Source organism: Pocillopora verrucosa, chromosome 2 (genome assembly GCF_036669915.1).
Source record: "Pocillopora verrucosa isolate sample1 chromosome 2, ASM3666991v2, whole genome shotgun sequence".
Taxonomy (NCBI): Eukaryota; Metazoa; Cnidaria; class Anthozoa; order Scleractinia; family Pocilloporidae; genus Pocillopora; species Pocillopora verrucosa.
This window is the reverse complement of record NC_089313.1, coordinates 2139256-2159596: the sequence shown is the minus strand read 5'-3', so window position 1 is coordinate 2159596 and position 20341 is coordinate 2139256. Positions and strand designations below refer to the sequence as shown.

Sequence of the window (20341 nt, the reverse complement as noted above, 5' to 3'; positions counted from 1 at the left end):
GAATGAAAGAACACGACAGGGACATACGACTCGCACGCACTCGCATGAATTCCGCGGTTTCAGAACACGCTAACGGAACCGGACACGAGCCGCTGTGGAACGAAATAAAGTTTATTGACCGAAACAACCATTGGTACACAAGGAAAGTGAAAGAGGCAAGAGATAACCCAAAAAACATAAACAGGGACAACGAAGCCGAAATGCCGGAAGCGTGGATGCCGACAAATAGAAAACATCAAAGCCAACGATGCACGGCAAATTAGCGAACGCCCGAGGAAACCATGGTACACGAAAACGATAGCCGGATCGAAATGTACCAATCGCAGCAGGCCACCATGATACATAATGCTGTACTGGAACCAGTCGACCCCATCGCCTGAAAAAGACTTGCAGTAAGCAGTCAAAATGTCGCGACCTACATTTATTGACTTTGTCGTGAGCCAACAGAGCAAATTTATATTATCAACTATAAATATGTCTTTTCGCAAAAAATCCTAAAAACTCAAAAATGTACCAACAGTCTCTAAGAAAAAAAAAAAAAGGGCACGTAAAAGAATTTCCATGATGACAACTTAATAATTTATATAACGTTTTAGCTTTGTGTCTTTCCTTTACTTTTCACTGCTGCGTTTTGAAAATGATGAGTCCTATCCTTTCCTTTGGTTATTTCTTTTAAAAGACTTTTTAAGGTCTTGCTGCAATAATACAAATTTTCAACTATCATCTTCTAAAAAAATTACCTACACCAGGATCTCTTCATGTTACTGTGAATATATAAATGACTTTTATCAAAATACTAAATTGTTATGTTCCCTTCTCTCTCCTTTCATCATGAATTCCTTCACAACAACTTTTCCAACTCCTTCACCGTATCGAGGCTGTAAACAGTTCGTGGATCCTCTTCACCATGCACCTTCATCCTGATATCAAGTGCACACTTGTTTGACTGAAGAGCTGACACAAAGTCTCCAAGTGAATGTTGAGTAGCTCCTAATGCATCATAGCTGTCAGCGGTTTCTGAATGTTCTTCACCCAGGACCTTTAACCTGATATTCAGTGCACGCTTGAAAGACTCAAGGGCTGACACAAAGTCTCCAAGTGAATCTTGAGTAGCTCCTACTGATTGATAGCTGTCAGCGGTTTGTGAATGTTCTTCACCCAGGACCTTTAACCTGATATTCAGTGCACGCTTGGCAGACTCAAGGGCAAACACAAAGTCTCCAAGTGAATGTTGAGTAGCTCCTAATGAATCATAGCTGTCAGCTGTTTGTGAATGTTCTTCACCCAGGACCTTTAACCTGATATTCAGTGCACGCTTGAAAGACTCAATGGCTGACACAAAGTCTCCAAGTGAATCTTGAGTAGCTCCTAATGAATAATAACTGTCAGCAGTTTGTGAATGTTCTTCCCCCAGGACCTTTAACCTGATATTCAGTGCACGCTTGAAAGACTCAATGGCTGACACAAAGTCTACAAGTGAATCTTGAGTAGCTCCTACTGATTGATAGCTGTTGGCGGTTTGTGAATGTTCTTCACCCAGGACCTTTAACCTGATATTCAGTGCACGCTTCTTTGACTCAAGGGCTGACACAAAGTCTCCAAGTGAATGTTGAGTAGCTCCTAATGAATAATAGCTGTGAGCGGTTTGTGAATGTTCTTCACCCAGGACCTTTAACCTGATATTCAGTGCACGCTTGAGAGACTCAAGGGCTGACACAAAGTCGCCAAGTGAATCTTGAGTAGCTCCTAATGAATAATAGCTGTCAGCGGTTTGTGAATGTTCTTCACCCAGTACCTTTAACGTGATATTCAGTGCACGCTTGAAAGACTCAAGGGCTGACACAAAGTCTCCAAGTGAATGTTGAGTAGCTCCTAATGAATGATAGCTGTGAGCGGTTTGTGAATGTTCTTCACCCAGGACTTTTAACCTGATATTCAGTGCACGCTTGTTTGACTCAAGGGCTGACACAAAGTCTCCAAGTGAATGTTGAGTAACTCCTAATTCATGATAGCTGTCAGCGGTTTGTGAATGTTCTTCACCCAGGACTTTTAAGCTGATATTCAGTGCACGCTTGTTTGACTCAAGGGCTGACACAAAGTCTCCAAGTGAATGTTGAGTAACTCCTAATGAATGATAGCTGTCAGCGGTTTGTGAATGTTCTTCACCCAGGACTTTTAAGCTGATATTCAGTGCACGCTTGTTTGACTCAAGGGCTGACACAAAGTCTCCAAGTGAATGTTGAGTAACTCCTAATGAATGATAGCTGTCAGCGGTTTGTGAATGTTCTTCACCCAGGACTTTTAACCTGATATTCAGTGCACGCTTGTTTGACTCAAGGGCTGACACAAAGTCTCCAAGTGAATGTTGAGTAACTCCTAATTCATGATAGCTGTCAGCGGTTTGTGAATGTTCTTCACCCAGGACTTTTAACCTGATATTCAGTGCACGCTTGTTTGACTCAAGGGCTGACACAAAGTCTCCAAGTGAATGTTGAGTAACTCCTAATGAATGATAGCTGTCAGCGGTTTGTGAATGTTCTTCACCCAGGACTTTTAACCTGATATTCAGTGCACGCTTCTTTGACTCAAGGGCTGACTCAAAGTCTCCAAGTGAATGTTGAGTAACTCCTAATGAATCATAGCTGCCAGCGGTTTCTGAATGTTCCTCACCCAGGACTTTTAACCTGATATTCAGTGCACGCTTGTTTGACTCAAGGGCTGACACAAAGTCTCCAAGTGAATGTTGAGTAACTCCTAATGAATGATAGCTGTGAGAGGTTTGTGAATGTTCTTCACCCAGGACTTTTAAGCTGATATTCAGTGCAAGCTTGTTTGACTCAAGGGCTGACACAAAGTCTCCAAGTGAATGTTGAGTAAGTCCTAATGAATAATAGCTGTCAGCGGTTTGTGAATGTTCTTCACCCAGTACCTTTAACGTGATATTCAGTGCACGCTTGTTTGACTCAAGGGCTGACTCAAAGTCTCCAAGTGAATGTTGAGTAACTCCTAATGAATCATAGCTGCCAGCGGTTTCTGAATGTTCTTCACCCAGGACTTTTAAGCTGATATTCAGTGCACGCTTGTTTGACTCAAGGGCTGACACAAAGTCTCCAAGTGAATGTTGAGTAACTCCTAATGAATGATAGCTGTGAGCGGTTTGTGAATGTTCTTCACCCAGGACTTTTAAGCTGATATTCAGTGCACGCTTGTTTGACTTAAGGGCTGACACAAAGTCTCCAAGTGAATGTTGAGTAGCTCCTAATGAATGATAGCTGTGAGCGGTTTGTGAATGTTCTTCACCCAGGACTTTTAACCTGATATTCAGTGCACGCTTGTTTGACTCAAGGGCTGACACAATGTCTCCAAGTGAATGTTGAGTAACTCCTAATGAATGATAGCTGTGAGCGGTTTGTGAATGTTCTTCACCCAGGACTTTTAAGCTGATATTCAGTGCAAGCTTGTTTGACTCAAGGGCTGACACAAAGTCTCCAAGTGAATGTTGAGTAAGTCCTAATTCTTGATAGCTGTGAGCGGTTTCTGAATGTTCTTCACCCAGGACTTTTAACCTGATATTCAGTGCACGCTTCTTTGACTCAAGGGCTGACACAAAGTCTCCAAGTGAATGTTGAGTAAGTCCTAATTCATGATAGCTGTGAGCGGTGTCTGAATGTTCTTCACCCAGGACTTTTAACCTGATACTCAGTGCACGCTTCTTTGACTCAAGGGCTGACACAAAGTCTCCAAGTGAATCTTGAGTAACTCCTAATAAATGATAGCTGTGAGCGGTTTGTGAATGTTCTTCACCCAGGACTTTTAAGCTGATATTCAGTGCACGCTTGTTTGACTCAAGGGCTGACACAAAGTCTCCAAGTAAATGTTGAGTAAGTCCTAATGAATGATAGCTGTGAGCGGTTTGTGAATGTTCTTCACCCAGGACTTTTAACCTGATATTCAGTGCACGCTTCTCTGATTCGAAGGCTTCTACGTGGTTGGCTTTCGTGCGTTCGCTGTTATTTGAGGAAGTTGCACCAATGTTTTTCTCAGGTTTTGTTTGGATCTTTTCGGGATGAAAATTCATTATATCTTCTATATGAATTGCACGGTCCTTTTTTCCTTTTAATTCGATGAACAGTCTTACTCCAGATAAATGAAACTGGAACCGACCAGTTGCACCAGCTGGTATGGCAGAGTCAGATTCCGTCAGTATTTGCAGCAGTAAATTACAAAAGAATTGCTTGGTTTCATCAGTGGAGATGTTCTTTACTGCTTGACTCACGAGAATGACAACTTCGGTTTGAAGTGGCTGATTATGGGTCAGTCTGGTTTCGTTTAGATGTATCCTGTCTTCTTCTCTCCTGGTTTCATTGATCTCCTGAATTACTAATAAGCCCGTGTCTCCCACTGCTTTGCATTCATCTACTGCTTTTTTGTAAAGGTCAAGAGCCTTTAACGGGTTCTTTTTGGCACTTTGATTAAGAGAAAGAACTTGGAGAATAATGAGCTTTAGGATTCTGTGTTTTGGAGTGGTTTCCAATGACGAAAGTGCTTCTTTTAAATATCTCACTCCTTCTTTAGCTCTCCCAGTAAAAAGTTTGTACAATCCTTGGTAAGTCAAAAGTTCTCCTCGCAATTGTGTGTCTTTGATGACAGTAGACAACGTAACTTGCTTATTCACTGAAAGCAGCCTCTTCGTTTCTTCAGTTTTGCCCATAAGCAAGCTACCGTACGTTTTCGACAGAAGCAGTCGTTTGTTGACAGAGGTAAGCCGATGGTGATCATTAGCTGCCTTCATTGCTGTTTCGTAAATGATGTCAACCATAGCGTAATCTTGCCAGTAAAGAAAGCAGAGATACATTTCAGCTTTGATTAAAACATTGCAAACTTTACTGACTGTTCTTTCCTCCAGGCAACCGTCAATTAGACTTTGAACGAAACTTTCCTCATTCTGAAAAAACTCAAGGAAAGCCGACATGGAACGTCCTGTGAGGAACTTTTCAGTTAGCGTCTCGAAGAGGGAAATATACAGTTCAAAAAAACGCACTTTAGCGTTGAGAACCATTTCTTTCATTTCGTTTTCCCCTTTTTCCTGTATAAATGACAATAACAGCTTATGGATGGAATATTTCTCGGCTTTGGAACTAGAATCAATGAGGGATTTTCGCTGGAGTATCTGCAGCATTCTAGCAGCTTGAATTGTTTTCATTCCTAACACAGCTGATGCGACAGGTAGGTCAAAGTGGTTGGGAAGAATGCAAAGTGAGATCAGTGCTTCTCTTTCCTTTACGGAAAGTCTCTGAAAAGAGGCGTCAAAAAGATACTTCAACCTCTGATTGCTGGGATAGTCTGGGTTGTCCAACATTTCCAGAATATTATATGTGGTACTCAAGAACATGTCAACAGACCCACTTGATGTTCCGATAGCATCCCCCGAAATGGAGGAACACAACAACTTCATGGCCAATGGTACACTCCCGCAAATCTGCCTAACTTTTATACAATCAGACTTACTCGCTTCTGGAAGCAGTTCTTGAACAAGGTTTGAAGAGGATTGCTCATCCAGCTCTCTAATTCTTAAAGCATTGTGTCTTTTGAAGCGCAGATTTAAGAATTGACAAGATTGCCTTGTGGTGAGAAGAAACGTTACCTTATGGCTGCAATTGAGAATTTCTCCAATTAAATCAACAACTTCCTCTTTGACGTTCGGAAGGCCACTTTCAAAAAGATCATCGGCATTATCAAGGATGAAAACGAAGGGATTTGCAATTTGAGCCAAAATTGAGCAAAATTCGTCATCTGCTGTCAAACGCTGGGATGCTGTCGCAGAATGCGTAAACAGTCCAAGAAATCTCGACGTTAGATCACTCTTTAACCTTAGGCCACGTAACGAAATAAAGTATACCGGCAGGCCTTGCGCTTGGAGGCGATGTCCTATGGCGATTGCAGTCGACGTTTTTCCGAACCCTGGCGAGCCCCATATGGAAACGAGGCGAGTGGCTTCGTTGGTCACGTGAGCAATGACGTCGTTGCATTCCTTCTCGCGCCCAGTGAAGTGAGGAACCATTGAGGGAAGATTTGATTTTGGTAGAGTGGGCTTAAACTCTGCGACAAAATGACAGACTTTAGTTCGGAAGATGAATATATGTGCAAATGCAAAGTACAGTATTCTACGGCGGTTAGTATCGTAATACTTCTAAACAAATTCTCCTCTGAATATAATTTCAGAATTAATGTGAGAAGTTTGGCTTCATTAATTAACAAAACTTATTGTTCTAGGAAGAGAGGCCTTCAAAGTTTCTGACTGCTTTATTGAAGACTATCTGGTAGTTCTCCCCTTAATAGATAACAATCGCAAAAAAACATTATCTTGTTGTTCTTGCGAAAAGAAGTAGTCTTTAAGACAAACAATAGCAGGCCTATTACCTTGTTTCGCGGTCTTTATGGTGATGTCATCAATCTTTTGGTTCAATTCAGCAAGTTTCCGACTCATTTCTTGTTGGGATACAGATGATGTTGCCAACTCCAACTGTTTCCTCACCTCCTGAATCTCTTCTTTTCTTTCTTGAGCTGCTGATGCTGCATCTTTCTCTCTTGCTTGGTTTGATTGCTCGATGTTAGACCTGATAGTTTCTTTAAGGTCCAACGCCTCCTTTCTCATTTCCTCATTGTGCCTTTGAAACTGATTCTCCAACCGCTGAATGTCCTCCTTCCTCTCTTTGGCTACGTGTGCTGTTTCTTCTTCTCTTGCTCGCTTCGATTGCGCATTATGAGACCTGATAGCTCTTTCCACTGACTCCAAAGTTTGCTCTTTCTGTTCTTCATTTTGCATTTTCAGCTGTCGGAACCCTTCTTTTATCTCTGTCACTGTCCGTTCTGCCTCATCCCGCCGCTCCTGGTTAGCTTCTGCGATATCAGACATCATACCCATCAGCTTATTTTCTACTCGGTCTTTGAGGAACACATTTTCAGCCTGGCCCTCTTTTCTGATCTCATCCTCGAGCTTGCGGACTTTTTCTATTGGGAAATCTGCCTCAGTTAAACTTCCAATTGTATTCACACAGCTGGATGAGACACCAAGGGCTTGGAACGCGTCTTTGGTTAGTTGGATGTACATGTCGAATGTTGCTTTTGAGATCTCGGAGCTCGGTGAGTGGCAGAACGCATTTCGTAAAAGTCGCAGTTGATCGATGGCCAAAGTAAATGACTCAGCATCGTTCCCAGTTGAGCTGATCACAGAAGTATGGAAACCTCCGGGAGGGAGTCCATGGGGTCTCACGAACAAGTAGCTGAGTGTTCTCTGATGTCCTCTGCCGTCTGGCATAGAAAAGGACTTTGCGAAGATGGTGGCTTGGAACAAGGCAGTACAATCCCAGTCATCATACGGAAGATTAGTAGGGACTTTAGTTGATCCACCCTCTGTGGCAAGGAACAGATTCCGCACGGCAAGGGAGTCATCCCAGGGCTGGAAACCAGGAAGATGTCCAAAGGTGTTGTCCCACCTAGTTTTGAAGGCTTGACGTAACATCTTTGGAAATTCATTAATCACGACAGAAGCGAACTTGAAGTAATTTAACTGTTCGTTTGTAAACGGCTGTAAAGTCATTACTGTTACCTCGTTATGACGAGCAACGATGATCTCAGTACATTCGGAGAGATTTCCCTGGGGTCTGTAATAAAACAGTTCTAATTGAGAAAGGGACTTCCTCACTAAAATTTGGTACACTGGGGGTTGCAGCGAAGCCAGTTATAAAAAGGAGTTTTTTAGAGATACCTGAAAAGATTTAATCGAGGATGGCTCTGAGTTTAGGAAGGAGAATGTCTTTCACCGCTAATGGTAAAATAATTACTCAGCGATTGAAAGCAATCCTAATTTCTCGCATCACTGTAAATTTTCTCAGCCCTTAACTTGACCCCTACATAAGAGAACAACAACAAAAAAAAAAACTAAGGGGGCTAATTTCTAAAGAAACTGTGGTGCTGCATCGGTGGGAGAGTATATCAGGGTAATTTAGCACTATTAACTGAGTTGATAACGTAAATTGGTCACCTCAAAGTGTTTAAAAGCTGACGTTTCGAGCGTTAACCCTTAGTCGGAGCGATTGGCTAACGCTCGAAACATTAGCTTTTAAACTCTTTACGGTGGCCAATTTACGTTATCAACTCAGTCGATAATACTAAATTAACCTAAAAAAAATTAGCCTGTGGTGCTCCTCTTGGAAACAGAGAGCTTACTGTCCCCTTGACAGTCTCGGAAGCGCAGAAGGAAATAAGAGTGCCGCTCTCGCTGAAAGCGGTCCTCTCGACTTCCCGTTAGAAAAAATTTTCTTTTATTTTTTTTTTTAAGAAAGGGATTAAGTAACGTTGCTAGACCACCTGTGTGGACGGCGATCAAAAGTGTAAATTTCACAGATTTTGTCCAGCGCGCAGCAACTGCGATAATATAGCTCACGGAATTGAATCTTGCTACAAGTTACAAGATGTATTCAGTTAGTTCACAGACAAAATATGGAAACTTCACCTGAAATTTTTTTCTTCGACCTTAATTTTCATATCAAAAGTTCACCATTTTGTACGAAAGAATTCTCAAATTGCAGGCGTTCATCGGGCTAAAAAAGCATATCGGTACATAGTTTATACATCAGTGAGGTCACCGATTGCCTCAAACCCGCGGGTATATCTCTAACTTTCAACCACCAACATCTTAAAAACAACGCAAATCCATGTGTTTGCTAAATTGCGCTTGTGTCAAAGAACATTTGCATAACTCTGAAAATCGACTAAGATCTCCTCTTCACCTTTCAAACTTCGTTTGTTTATCTCCTACATTGAATTAGAATCGAAATTTATTAAAATGGACTGAGGAATTTTACATTTTACTGAAGAAAAAATTTTAAAATGTTTACTTGATTCATGGAAAGCAAAGATTCTAGTAGCTGCGGGCATTTCAACCCTGATTTCTGTCGTAGAATACCAGAAAGATAATTTCACTTTTTACAACCCGCGAAACAGGTTATATGACAAGGGAAAAATTAGCATAACACGTCACGCAATACATTAAGCTGGGTTTGTCCAGTTGATTTTGATAATCGCACGGAAATCTGGAGTTTGTCGCTCAAAACCGTTGTGGTCCATAATAGCGTAAAATCATTAAAGAAAATTCTTTTTTTCAACGAGAAGTCCAGAGGACCGCTCTTACCGAGAGCGGCACTTAAGGTTTTTGTTCAAGCTGCTTCCACTACTTTCGGGCGTACCGTCGACTCCTTCGCTTCTCAAATGCTATTAATTTCCGACAGCATTTTTTAAAGTAATATCCGACAAACGTGCACATAGGTTGTCTAAATAAAGTGCAAAGATGTCGCACCTTTTCTTGTCTGAATCGGAGTGAACTTCCCTTCTCGTTTACAACAGCTTCCACTACGAAGGAGTGAAACAACAGCGTATTAGTGTAAGAAGAAAAATTTGCTAAAACTTAGGCTCAGTAAAGGCCACTTACGGCATCGACAACCGAGGGAAGGGGTAGGCTACTAACGAAGTAAACGTTCTATACGGGTAAACTCCACTTTGAGGTCCAACGGTTTTTAAACGTTTCATATTTTTGGACAGCATTGACTCAACAAACATGTGATCCAGATAAAACGCAGAAATAACTTACCTTCTCTCGCCTATGTCGAAGTGAAAGATCGGCAGCGAGAATGGATTCCTCTCTGTTGTGTATGACAACTTCCACAGGATCTGGCTTCAACGGCAATGTAAAATGTGTGAGGAAAAAAGTGGTAAGGATGCAATACCGCCGAGGAACTGCTCTTGGCGGTATCAAGATCGGGGGGTCCTCTAAGAAGTTCTAGATGAGAAGGTTCCGTCGAGGTCCGACCTCTTACTCACTTTTATAATTGTAGAAAAGGCATCCTTTTCGTACACTTTCCACAAAACATTTGTACCCCTTTTAAGCCTACTTTTGAATATCAAACCGACAGATTTCGCAATCCGTTAAAAAATCTGAAGCCTGGATAAGGTCCGTCTAATGGGCGGAGCCTCCCCATCTGAGTCATTTTATGAAATACCTCACAACCCCCTTCAAGATAGAAGTGAATCGTCTGGCTGCTTCAAATAAAATGTTAACGATTAGCTTTTATTTTTGGCCTAAGATGTGAAGGAATACTTCTCTGTCTCTCAGGTCGTTGATATTTAGGCGCATCTCCTAATTAACTTACAAAATTTAAGCTGAATACGCCGCATGGCGAGCGAGGGAAAATAGTCGGTTTATCAATTTATTGTTCTGATTGGGCAAGTAACAGGCAACAAAAGGGAATTTATTTACTCACCTTTACAATTAAGAGTCCGACGTCGTTCGGAAGTAAAGAAATCTCATCTCGGTAACGAGTCAAATACTTGAAATACGCAGCAGAGAACACCGCCTAAAGAGAAACGGGATGGGATGAAGCGACTCATGACTAACGCCCGAGGCATTCGAATTTAAGCATACGGAGGTCACAATATTTTTCTCGCGACTTAGTATCTTACTTTACATAACAAATAAAGAAAGAAAGATGTTTTCATCTTGTCACAAGCATGGAACAAAGGTAAACATTCTGTATCCTCATAAGGAATCGAACCTCAGATCTTCGGATTCCGCGTTACGATGCTCTACCACTGAGCCACAGAGACTCCATGGTGAGCGAGGTCTATTACGAAGTTCATATGACACGCGTCCTGCATACTACTAGGATCAACAATGTCGATAGCGTAATGTTTGTAGATTCTTTGTCCCACGTTCGTGGCAAGATGAAAAACATCTTTCTTTAATTCTTTACCGAGCTCAAAACTTACCATCTCTCTTATTTCTATCTTATGATTTATAGTTACCATTGATTGTAGAATCAAACTGTGAGTTACAAATCGTGACGTTTGAACTGCTGAGTGCTTCTAAACATTGACTTAGTCAGGCGATGAGGTCGAATGATTACACGTCAATACTTATGTTGCATGATAGGATAATGGTTAACTGTCACTGCTGCATGCATTTTGGCACGCCTTAGTTGTATTTAAACGTTTATTTTCCATCAAGATGGATTTAGTAATTTAAGTTTCCTCAGGTGATTCAAATTTTTTAATTTTCTCGTTTTTCTTTTGGCGCTAATCACAAAAAAACGCAAGTCAAGAGGCGAGAAACGAGGGCCCCACGCTCCCCTCGCTCGCGGGCAGGATCTAAGCAGTACTTTCATTATGCTAGGAGTTCAGCCATAAAATGCATTCTTCAAACAGGCTCAAATACATACGCTGATGATTCATGCGTCGCGTTTAGCTACACGTGAGAACTCACTTCGCCTATAACTTCGAGCCTTTCACAAACGCGCACGTGACATATCCAGCTTGTTTCACACGTTATACGTCACGCTTCGATTATATCGAGAGAACACAATGGTTATCACGTCTTTTAAAGATAAGCCACAGTTATCCAGCCACTGGTGTTTCGACCGAGTTCTCTTTCTAAGCCATTTTTTTTTCTAAAACAGTAGATATTTATAAAGAATTCTGTACAATAAAGAGGATGATTATTTTTACTACAAGACTGAACGCGAGCAATCGAGATGACCGCCTAGTACAAATAAATCAAAGAAAATCTAGCTTTAACCCTATAATCCCTGAGAGTGACAAGGTTCTAATTTCTCTTTACAATCCTTCCCTTGAATCAAATGTTTAAGTCACGAGAATAAAGGAAATGATCAGCAATTAAAGAAGCTCTTGATTATTAAACAAATTCTCCTTGTCAGCCTCTTAGGAAATGTATAGAGAACAGTATGGAGGATATGCATACTGATGTTAGGGTGTAAAGGTCGAGGCGGCTACAGTGGCGTTTGACAGGAAGGAGATAAAATATTGATTGTGGCAAAGTTAAAGCCAAACTCATCAAAATCAATCACTGAAAACTATGGAAAACATCATAAGCAGCCAATGAGATCTCGAAGTAGAAACAAGCAAACTACCTGGAGCGCGAAAAAACGTTATTGACTAAGACGTAATTTGTCAAGTTTTGAACCTGTTTCGTTTAGAGGATGGTGAGAGTTTTCTGGACCAGTCACAGAGCAAAGTAAAGTGGGAGCATGGTTATTTTGGATTATTTTCAATACTCAATTGAAAACCGCTCAAGTAAAATCAAATCAGTAGCTTATCAGCTGAGTGAAGCCGACATGTCTCTACTATGACGTAGCACTGGGTTCCCGGTATTTTGCCGTAGGCGCATCCGTTGAAAAGTTTTGATTTCAGAAAAGTAAGATTGAATTTTCATCCCTTTTATCGAGTTAAGTACTGCTCAAATTGGGACGAGTTAAGAGTATGAAAATTTTTTCATAAGACGCCTCCATGTCGCAAACAGAAACACAAAATATATTCAATTCCATGGTGGGTTCACTAGAACGTTTCAATATCTTTACAAGATTTTATTATGGCGCAATCTCTGCAACAGTACTTAGTATACCAGAAATTGTAACTCAAACTTCAACGAGGATGGAAATCATAGCAGTGGATATCACCCCAGCTGCATGAGATCCAGAAATATGACTAATGAACAGAAAAAGAGAGATTAAACGCGTGAGATTTGGGTAACCAACGATATTCATGATCGTTTCCTTCGACCTTTTCGTTGCGAAATACTTTTGATCGCTATTGAGTTCCCTCAAGATGTGTTAAATATCGTCTTTCTGCGGTTCATAACTTAGTTACTGAACAAGTACCGCAGTAAACTTGAAAAAGCATATAAACTTCTCTGTTCGAGAATAATCAGTCCAGGCTGACGAAAACAGCAGCTTTTAGAAGCTTTTATCGCCCTACTCGTCCAAAAATGCTTTGCCCGACAAAGTGAAACATATTTACTTACGTTTACATCTTACACAGTCGCAGAGTCTTTGGATATCCCAATTTCTGTTCAATCAGGAACGAGTGTACTGCAGAAATGTGTTAGGAGCCTCGTCATGGGTTTGATAAAAGAACAACTCCACTAATGTGTTTGTCTTTTATCAGAGATTTTAATAGATCTCATTAATAATGCAGAAAACATTCGAAACTATTGCGGTCAAATTATTTCCCTCATGACTGAACGTTTTGTCTTCTTCATAAAAGACTCACGAAGGCATGTCAGACTTGATGGCTGTTCTTTGCATATTGTTTTTAAATTTTGAATAAAGCATTGTTGCATAGTTTCGTTTTGGCGTCATGTCATGATCAAATGAACAAGTTGAATGGTTGTCGTGCATATCAGCCCAAATTTACCAAGACACGGCAGTCCCTGAGTTTTCGCTTGAAGGTGGACATTAAGTCTAAGCGCTCTTAAAAAAACGCAGGAAAGCTTATCGTCAAACAGGGATTAGTCATTAGGAGGGTGGGTTGCTGTAATGCGTGTGTCCAAACCTCAGAGGTGGGGAGGGTAGGTTTTGAACTTTGCTTTTGATCTTTGAGCAAAAAGGGCATCCTCGAAGAGGCCGTTTTCAGCCTTTTTTGAAGCAGCTTGTCTCGCATGGTATGGATTATTTGGCGCTCAGACTCGTTCCAGCTCGGCTGGTTAACTTTCCACGTGAGTGGGGAATGGTTCAGAGCCTGTAGCAGAGGGGATTGGCAGAGGAAGGTGTTCGATTGACATTCAACTTTGAATTAATAGTAAGACATGCATGAACATATCACATGTGAAGAGCATGATTACTTTAGAAGGAAAGGATTAGGATTCGTATTGTCAATATTCCTTAATTTTGTTATGCTCTTTTGGGGACGAAAAGGAACGAACCATGTGACCCTCCTAAAATCCTCTCCTATCCCCCCCCCCCCTCCCTTCCGAAAAGAATTATGACTGAAAAAAATTCTTTTACTTATTATTGTGTATTTGACGCAACAGTTTACTAACATCCCTCGACTTACAGTAATCGACCCAGTTCTTTTGGCTTGAGCCCAATTAAATAAAAGTGGGTCTTTTGGCATTGTTCTGTTTGGACCATTGTAGGCTCTGGTAAGCGGACTTCCCGGAAAAAAATAAAAAGGATTCCATAACTGAATCATTAAAAGCTTACGAGAATGACTCTCACCGGTCCACGCTACAAGTGTAAACCTTTTGTCGTTGAAAGGCCGCTTCCGAGAGGTTACCCAGCTATCAATAAACTTTATGGAATGCGAGGCAGAAGATTGTCAGGTTTGCGACCCGATAAGTATGACAACAAAAACAAATATTGAAATATGACAATCAGTGCACTTTGAATCATAGAAACCGACAACAATTTCATGACACTCCCAGTTTTTTAACTTGAGGGGGATGGGGGGAGGGGGGATGAAGGATCTTAGATGATCTCCTACGGTTCTGTAATATTCTTATTATCCCCTCCTAATCGCCAGTTTTTTGCTCCGAAAACCATGTGTTCCCCTAATCCTCCCCCGTGGCTGGGGATGAATATTGATCGGTTCTCAAAGTGAGTTAAGATTGGGAACAAATGAGCCAAGCTGATCCGGCTTGGCCTGGGGACGGTTGAGTGTATCGGTAGGACTCACTTGACATGATGAGGAAAGCAAAGAGAAACAGTTTGAGCTGTGCTGTTGAATGAGCTTGTAAACAATTTCGTTTTAGCGTGCCCAAAAAGCGTAACAAGAGCAAGTAAACGAATAGTTGTAATCAGAAAAACCCCATTTGCGTTCTATTCAAACAGACTCAGATACCTACGCTGATAATTCACGTGTCACGTTTAGCTAACGAGATGTCCACGTGGGAACTCACTTCGCGTTAAACTTCGAGCCTTTCACAAACGCGCACGTTACATTTCCACACGTTGTCACGCATCGATTATGTCGAGAGAACACAATGACTATCACTTCTTTTGAAGATAAGCAACAGTTATACAACCGCTGGTAATTCGACTGACTCCTCTTTCTGAACCATATTTACTTTCAAACGGTAGACATTTGTAAAGAATTCTCTATAATATATATAATATAGAAGATGACTATTTTTACTACAAGACCGTGGATGTGAGCAGTCGAGATGGCCGCTTAGTATAAATAAACTGAAACAAATCTTGTGGCGCTTTAACCATTTAATCCCTAATAGCGACAAAATTATAACTTCCCTCTACATCTATCTCTTGAATCAAATGTTTAAGTCACGAGAATTAAGGAAATGATCAGCAACTAACGAAGCTCGTGATGGTTTCACAAATTCTCCTTGTTAAGACTTAGGAAATGTAGCGAGAACAGTATGGAGAATATGCATAATGATGCAAGGGTGTAAAAGGTAAAGGCAGCTCCAAAGGCGTTTGACAGGGAGGGGGTAAAGTATTAATTGTAGTAAAGTCCAAGGGTCAATTCAAGAAAACTTCTACACTTGTAATCTGCAAGTTGGACCGTTGTATTTACAAGTGCAGACGAAAACGAGTTTAATAAACATCGTTTCAAGTCCAGGTTACAAGTGTCCGACTTGTAATTACAGGTGTATCGCTACAAGTGTAAAAGATGGTAGGTATCAAATTTAATAAAACTTTTACAAGAGTCCGACTTATATTTTTACAAGAGTCCGACTTGTAAATCACAGTGCAAAATACAAGTCGCATGTCACTTGTAAACATTGAATACTTCTTCTGAAAAAGGAAACTGGAGCGTCACAACATGTCATCCTCGAGTGAAGAGGAACTTGACGAGCTGCTAAGACGTCAAGTTATCCGTCAACCTAGGAATTTTCAAAACAGACGGCTTTTCGAAATCGACAATCCAAGGGAATTTCGAGAGAAGTTTCGTCTGTCTGTGGAATTAATAGGCCCGCGCTTGGAGTATAGAACGAGACGTAACAGAGCCCTAACGGCAAGACAGCAACTTTTAGCATTTCTCTATTTCCTTGGAACAAATTCCTTCTATCACGTAATGCACTCTTGTCATGGGATCTCCACATCAACAGTATGGCACATCATTTATCGCGTTGTTCCTGCAATACTAAGCTTGAAGCGGGAGTTCATACGATGGCCTGCTGGTCAGCCTCTAAGTATTGCCGCTAAATTCAGACATCGCAGGCTTTCCGTGTGTCGCAGGATGTGTTGATGGAACTCACGTTCAAGTGAACCCACCTCGCAACGATGAAGACACCTACGTCAACCGCCATCATTCCAAATCTCTGAATGTCGCCATGGTATCAGGCCCAGATTACACAATCTACTTCTGTAGCAGTCGATGCCCTGGAAAGTGGCATGATTCACGAGTGATTAAAGAAAGCTCACTGTGGACCGCCTTTGAGCAACAGGGGAATAGACCATTCCCAGGAGCAGTTATTTTAGGCGACTCTGCCTACGCCTGTAAGAGTTGGTTGATCCCCCTTTCAGAGGAGACGTAGAAGGGGTTCGCCGCAGGTTTAATGAGGCACATAAGAAAACACGATGCACTATCGAGAGGGCATTTGGCATTCTCAAGAAAAGGTTTTACGCTCTCCAGAAGGGTATGAGAGTGAAAAACATGACAAGAGCGGCCGAGCTTGTCCAGTGTGCTGTTATATTGCACAACCTCTGCATTCCATTTAGCGATAATGGCGATGATCTGCTTGACGATGCAGATCTCGACAGTGTCCACGATGAGTTGGATATCGGTCCTGGAGAGGAACAAGAAGACGGAAGGCAGCAGCTGCTGCAGCACTTCCTTTAAATGTGAGGACTTATGCAAATGACGCTGAATTAAAAACTGCCGCTGTTTGAATATCGTGCCAAATAAATGGGCCATTTTTTCATTCAATGACGGTAATCATTACGTTATATTGCACAAAGTACACTTACACCTAACTTCCAAAGGAAAAAGTGAGTGTACATGTAGGTCATAATTCTGATATCGCCCATCACCAATTAACAGTATTCCTCCGACTATCAATAGCATTATAATACAATAAGTTCGGCAAATGTCCAAAGGCTACCAATATAATCAATTTAATTTACATTTTGGACGCCTTTTAATAAAATTAATTTTCAAGATCCTTTCTGAGTTTTTTTATCTCCAGTCTCAGCTTAACGTTTTCTGGTTGGAGCTTTCTCTTTCTAAGGCGCAGTATGTCGTCCTATGTTGTCTTCTTGTCTGTAGCTGACGATTTCCCTTTAGCCCTGAGAGCACCTTTCTTCCCAGCTGATGACAGAGCTTGACGTCCAATTTTTTTTGGCGTTGGTGTTCCGGCGACTGCCTGCCTGGGTAACATTTGTGGTGAGCCGACACTACTATGTCCACTTATTTCTTCCGTTTCACCAATTCCAGTTTCTGCGGTAGAAAATTGCACTTCCTCAGTGTAACTTCCAACGCCACCTAGTGCAAAGAAATTGACCATAACGATAACTTCATAATATGTTGAGTTAGAAGTCGCTCCGGTTTGTCCGCGTTGGGAAAGGATAAATGTCGCAGGGTGGGGTTTAGGGTTTCAGGATCTAAGATGAGGTACCTCTTCCGGTTTTAAGATCTGAGTTGGTTTATAAAACTTTTACTCTAGTTTGGCATTACACAATAGTTCCTCCTCCGACGCTAGGAGTTGTTGTGACAACGATCTCCTCTCCAAATACAATATCCGAATCGTCGACTTTCACGGGCTCTAAGTTTGTACTTTCACGGCCTAAAACATCGAGGACAGTCTCGTCTAGCTCGGTGAGCTCTCCACTTCCCCCTGCACCAGTCTTCTTAGATTCGCTAACTTTTTTGAGAGTAGCCCTGCGAATATTGGCCCACAAAACATCTCGAAGTGTTTTGGCGCTGTCTATGTTTGCGCCAACACCGTTTAACTGCCTGTGAATCTTTTCCCACGCTTCTTGCTTTACTTTCTTCGTTACTGTCGACGAAAATGGCGCCAAAACTATCAATTTATGTTCCTTGACAAGCTGAGCCAAAAGCAACTTTTGCTGTTTGGATAACATGCTCAGCGATTGTTTACCAATAAAACTGAAAGCAAAGGAAGCAAAGCCGCATGTATTGAAAGGACAGCAGCGATTTTTAATTGCATATATAAAAAAAATCACGTATTACATTCTAGCAGAGTTTACAGTCGTAAGAAGGTCTCAATGGGGTTAACCTTCCTATAATTCTACAATTGTAATTTACACTTTTGCACTGACTCGAGATACACGTGTAAATTCCAGTGTGGAATATTGTTTTATTACATCCTTGTATTTATATTACAAGCCGGACTTTGCCCGTGTAAATTACACGTGTAAAAGCTACAAGTGTATTTTCTTTATTAAATTGAACTCAAGGCAAACTTATCAAATTCAATCACTGAGAACAATGGAAAACATCATAAACAGTCAATAAGATCTCGGAGTAGAAACAAGCAAACTACCTAAAAGCGCGGAAAAACGGAATTGACTAACACGCAATTGGTCCAGTTTTGAACCTGATTCGTTCAGAGAATGGTGAGAGTTTTTTGGACCAATCACAGAGAAAAGTAAAGCGGGAGCATAATAATCTAGTATTACTTTTTCTTCGATTGAAAACCGCTCCAGTAAATCAGATCAATAGCTAATCAGCTGAAGAAAACATTTCCCTACTATGACGCAGCACTGGGTGCGCAGTATTTTGCCGCAGGCGTATCCGTTGAAAAGTTTTGTTTTCAGAAAAGAAAAATTGAATTTTCATCACTTTTATCGAGTAAAGTACTGCTCAGATTGGGACGAGTTAAGTGTGTGAAAAATTCTTCATAAAACGCTTCCATTTGCAAATAGTAACATTAAAGATATTCAGTTCGATGGTGGGTTCAATAGACCGTTTCAATATCGTTACAAGATTTTGCTGTGGCGCAATCTATGCAACAGTATACTTAGTATACTACAAAATGTAACTCAAACTTCAACGAGGACGGAAATCATAGCAGTGGATATCCCCCCAGCTGCATGAGATCCAGAAATATGACTAATGAACAGAGAAAGAGATGTCAACCGCGTGAGATGTGGATGACCAACGATGTTCATGATCATTTCATTTCCTGCGGCATTTCGTTGTGAAACGCTTTTGAGCACATTAGTTAGCTCAAGATCTCTAAAATATCTTCTTTCTGCAGCTCAGAACTTAGTTACTATACAAGAACCGTAAACTTGAAAGTGCATATACACTTCTCTGACCAAGAATAATCAGTCCGGGCTAAAGAAATCAGCAACGTTTAGTAACGTTTGTTGCTCTGCTCATCCAGAACAAGCTTTGACCAACAAAGTGAAACATATATACTTACCTTCACATTCTAGATAGTCGTAAAGTCTTTGGAAATCCAAATCTCTGTTCGATCAGGAACGAGTGAACTGCAGAGATGTGCTAGGAGTCGCGTGGTGGATGTTATAAAAGAAAAAGTCCACCAATTTGTTTGTCTTTCATCAGAGATATTAATAGATCTCATTATTAATACCGAAGCAATAGCAATTCAGGATTATTTTTAACCCTCGATTAAAAACCACTCTAGTAATATCAAATCAATAGCTAATCAGCTGAGTGTAACCAACATGTCTCTACTATGACGCAGCGCTGGGTGCGCGGTATTTTGCCGTAGGCGCATCCGTTGAAAAGTTTTGTTTTCAGAAAAGTGAGATTGAATTTCCATCACCTTTATCGAGTTAAGTATTGCTGAGATTGGGACGAGTTAAGAGTGTGAAAATTTCTTCAGATGACGCTTCCATTTCGCAAGCGGGAACACATTCCATGGTGTGTTCAATGGACCGTTTCAATATCTTTACAAGATTTTGCTATGGTACAATCTCTGCAATAGTACTAAGTATACTACAAAATGTAACTCAAACTTCAACGAGGATGGAAATCATAACAGTGGATATCACCACAGCTGCATGAGATTTAGAAATAGGACTAATGAACAGAAAAAGAAATTATTACTTCGTGAGATGTAGGTGACAAACGATATTCATTCATTCATTCATGATCATTTCCTACGGCCTTTCGCTGAAAAATACTTTTGATCACTATTGAGTTCGCTCAAGATCTGTAAAAGTATTTTCTTTCTGCGGCTAAGAACTTAGTTACTGTACACGTACCGTAGACTTGAAGGAGTATATACACTTCTCTGACCAAGAATAATCAGTTCAGGCTGACGAAAGCAGCAGCTTTTAGTAACGTTTGTTGCTCTACCCATCCAGAACAGACCTTGACCAACAAAGTGAAACATAACTACTCACCTTCACATCTTAAACAGTCGTAGAGTCTTTGGAAATCCGAATTTCTGTTCGATCAGGAACGAGTGAACTGCAGAGATGTGCTAAGAGCCGCGGGTGGGTGTAATAAAAGAACAACTTTCTTTAGTCTTTCTTTGTCCTTCATCAGAGATATTAATAGATCTCATTACTAATATCGAAAACATTCGAAACAATTG

At 41.0% G+C, this 20341-nt stretch overlaps 1 protein-coding gene across 1 annotated transcript; it reads right to left on the bottom strand.

The window, feature by feature from the left end:
* Window positions 1–97: 97 nt before the first annotated feature.
* Window positions 98–20212, bottom strand: LOC131773800 (uncharacterized). Its single transcript, XM_066162171.1, has 8 exons — window positions 20148–20212; window positions 19199–19278; window positions 10320–10412; window positions 9650–9733; window positions 9359–9411; window positions 6421–7664; window positions 3560–6099; window positions 98–1669 (listed from the first exon to the last, which is right to left on the bottom strand). Exons 6-8 carry the CDS (start codon window positions 7598–7600, stop codon window positions 842–844), a joined length of 4548 nt encoding a protein of 1515 aa, XP_066018268.1. The 5' UTR covers window positions 7601–7664; window positions 9359–9411; window positions 9650–9733; window positions 10320–10412; window positions 19199–19278; window positions 20148–20212; the 3' UTR covers window positions 98–841.
* Window positions 20213–20341: the final 129 nt, after the last annotated feature.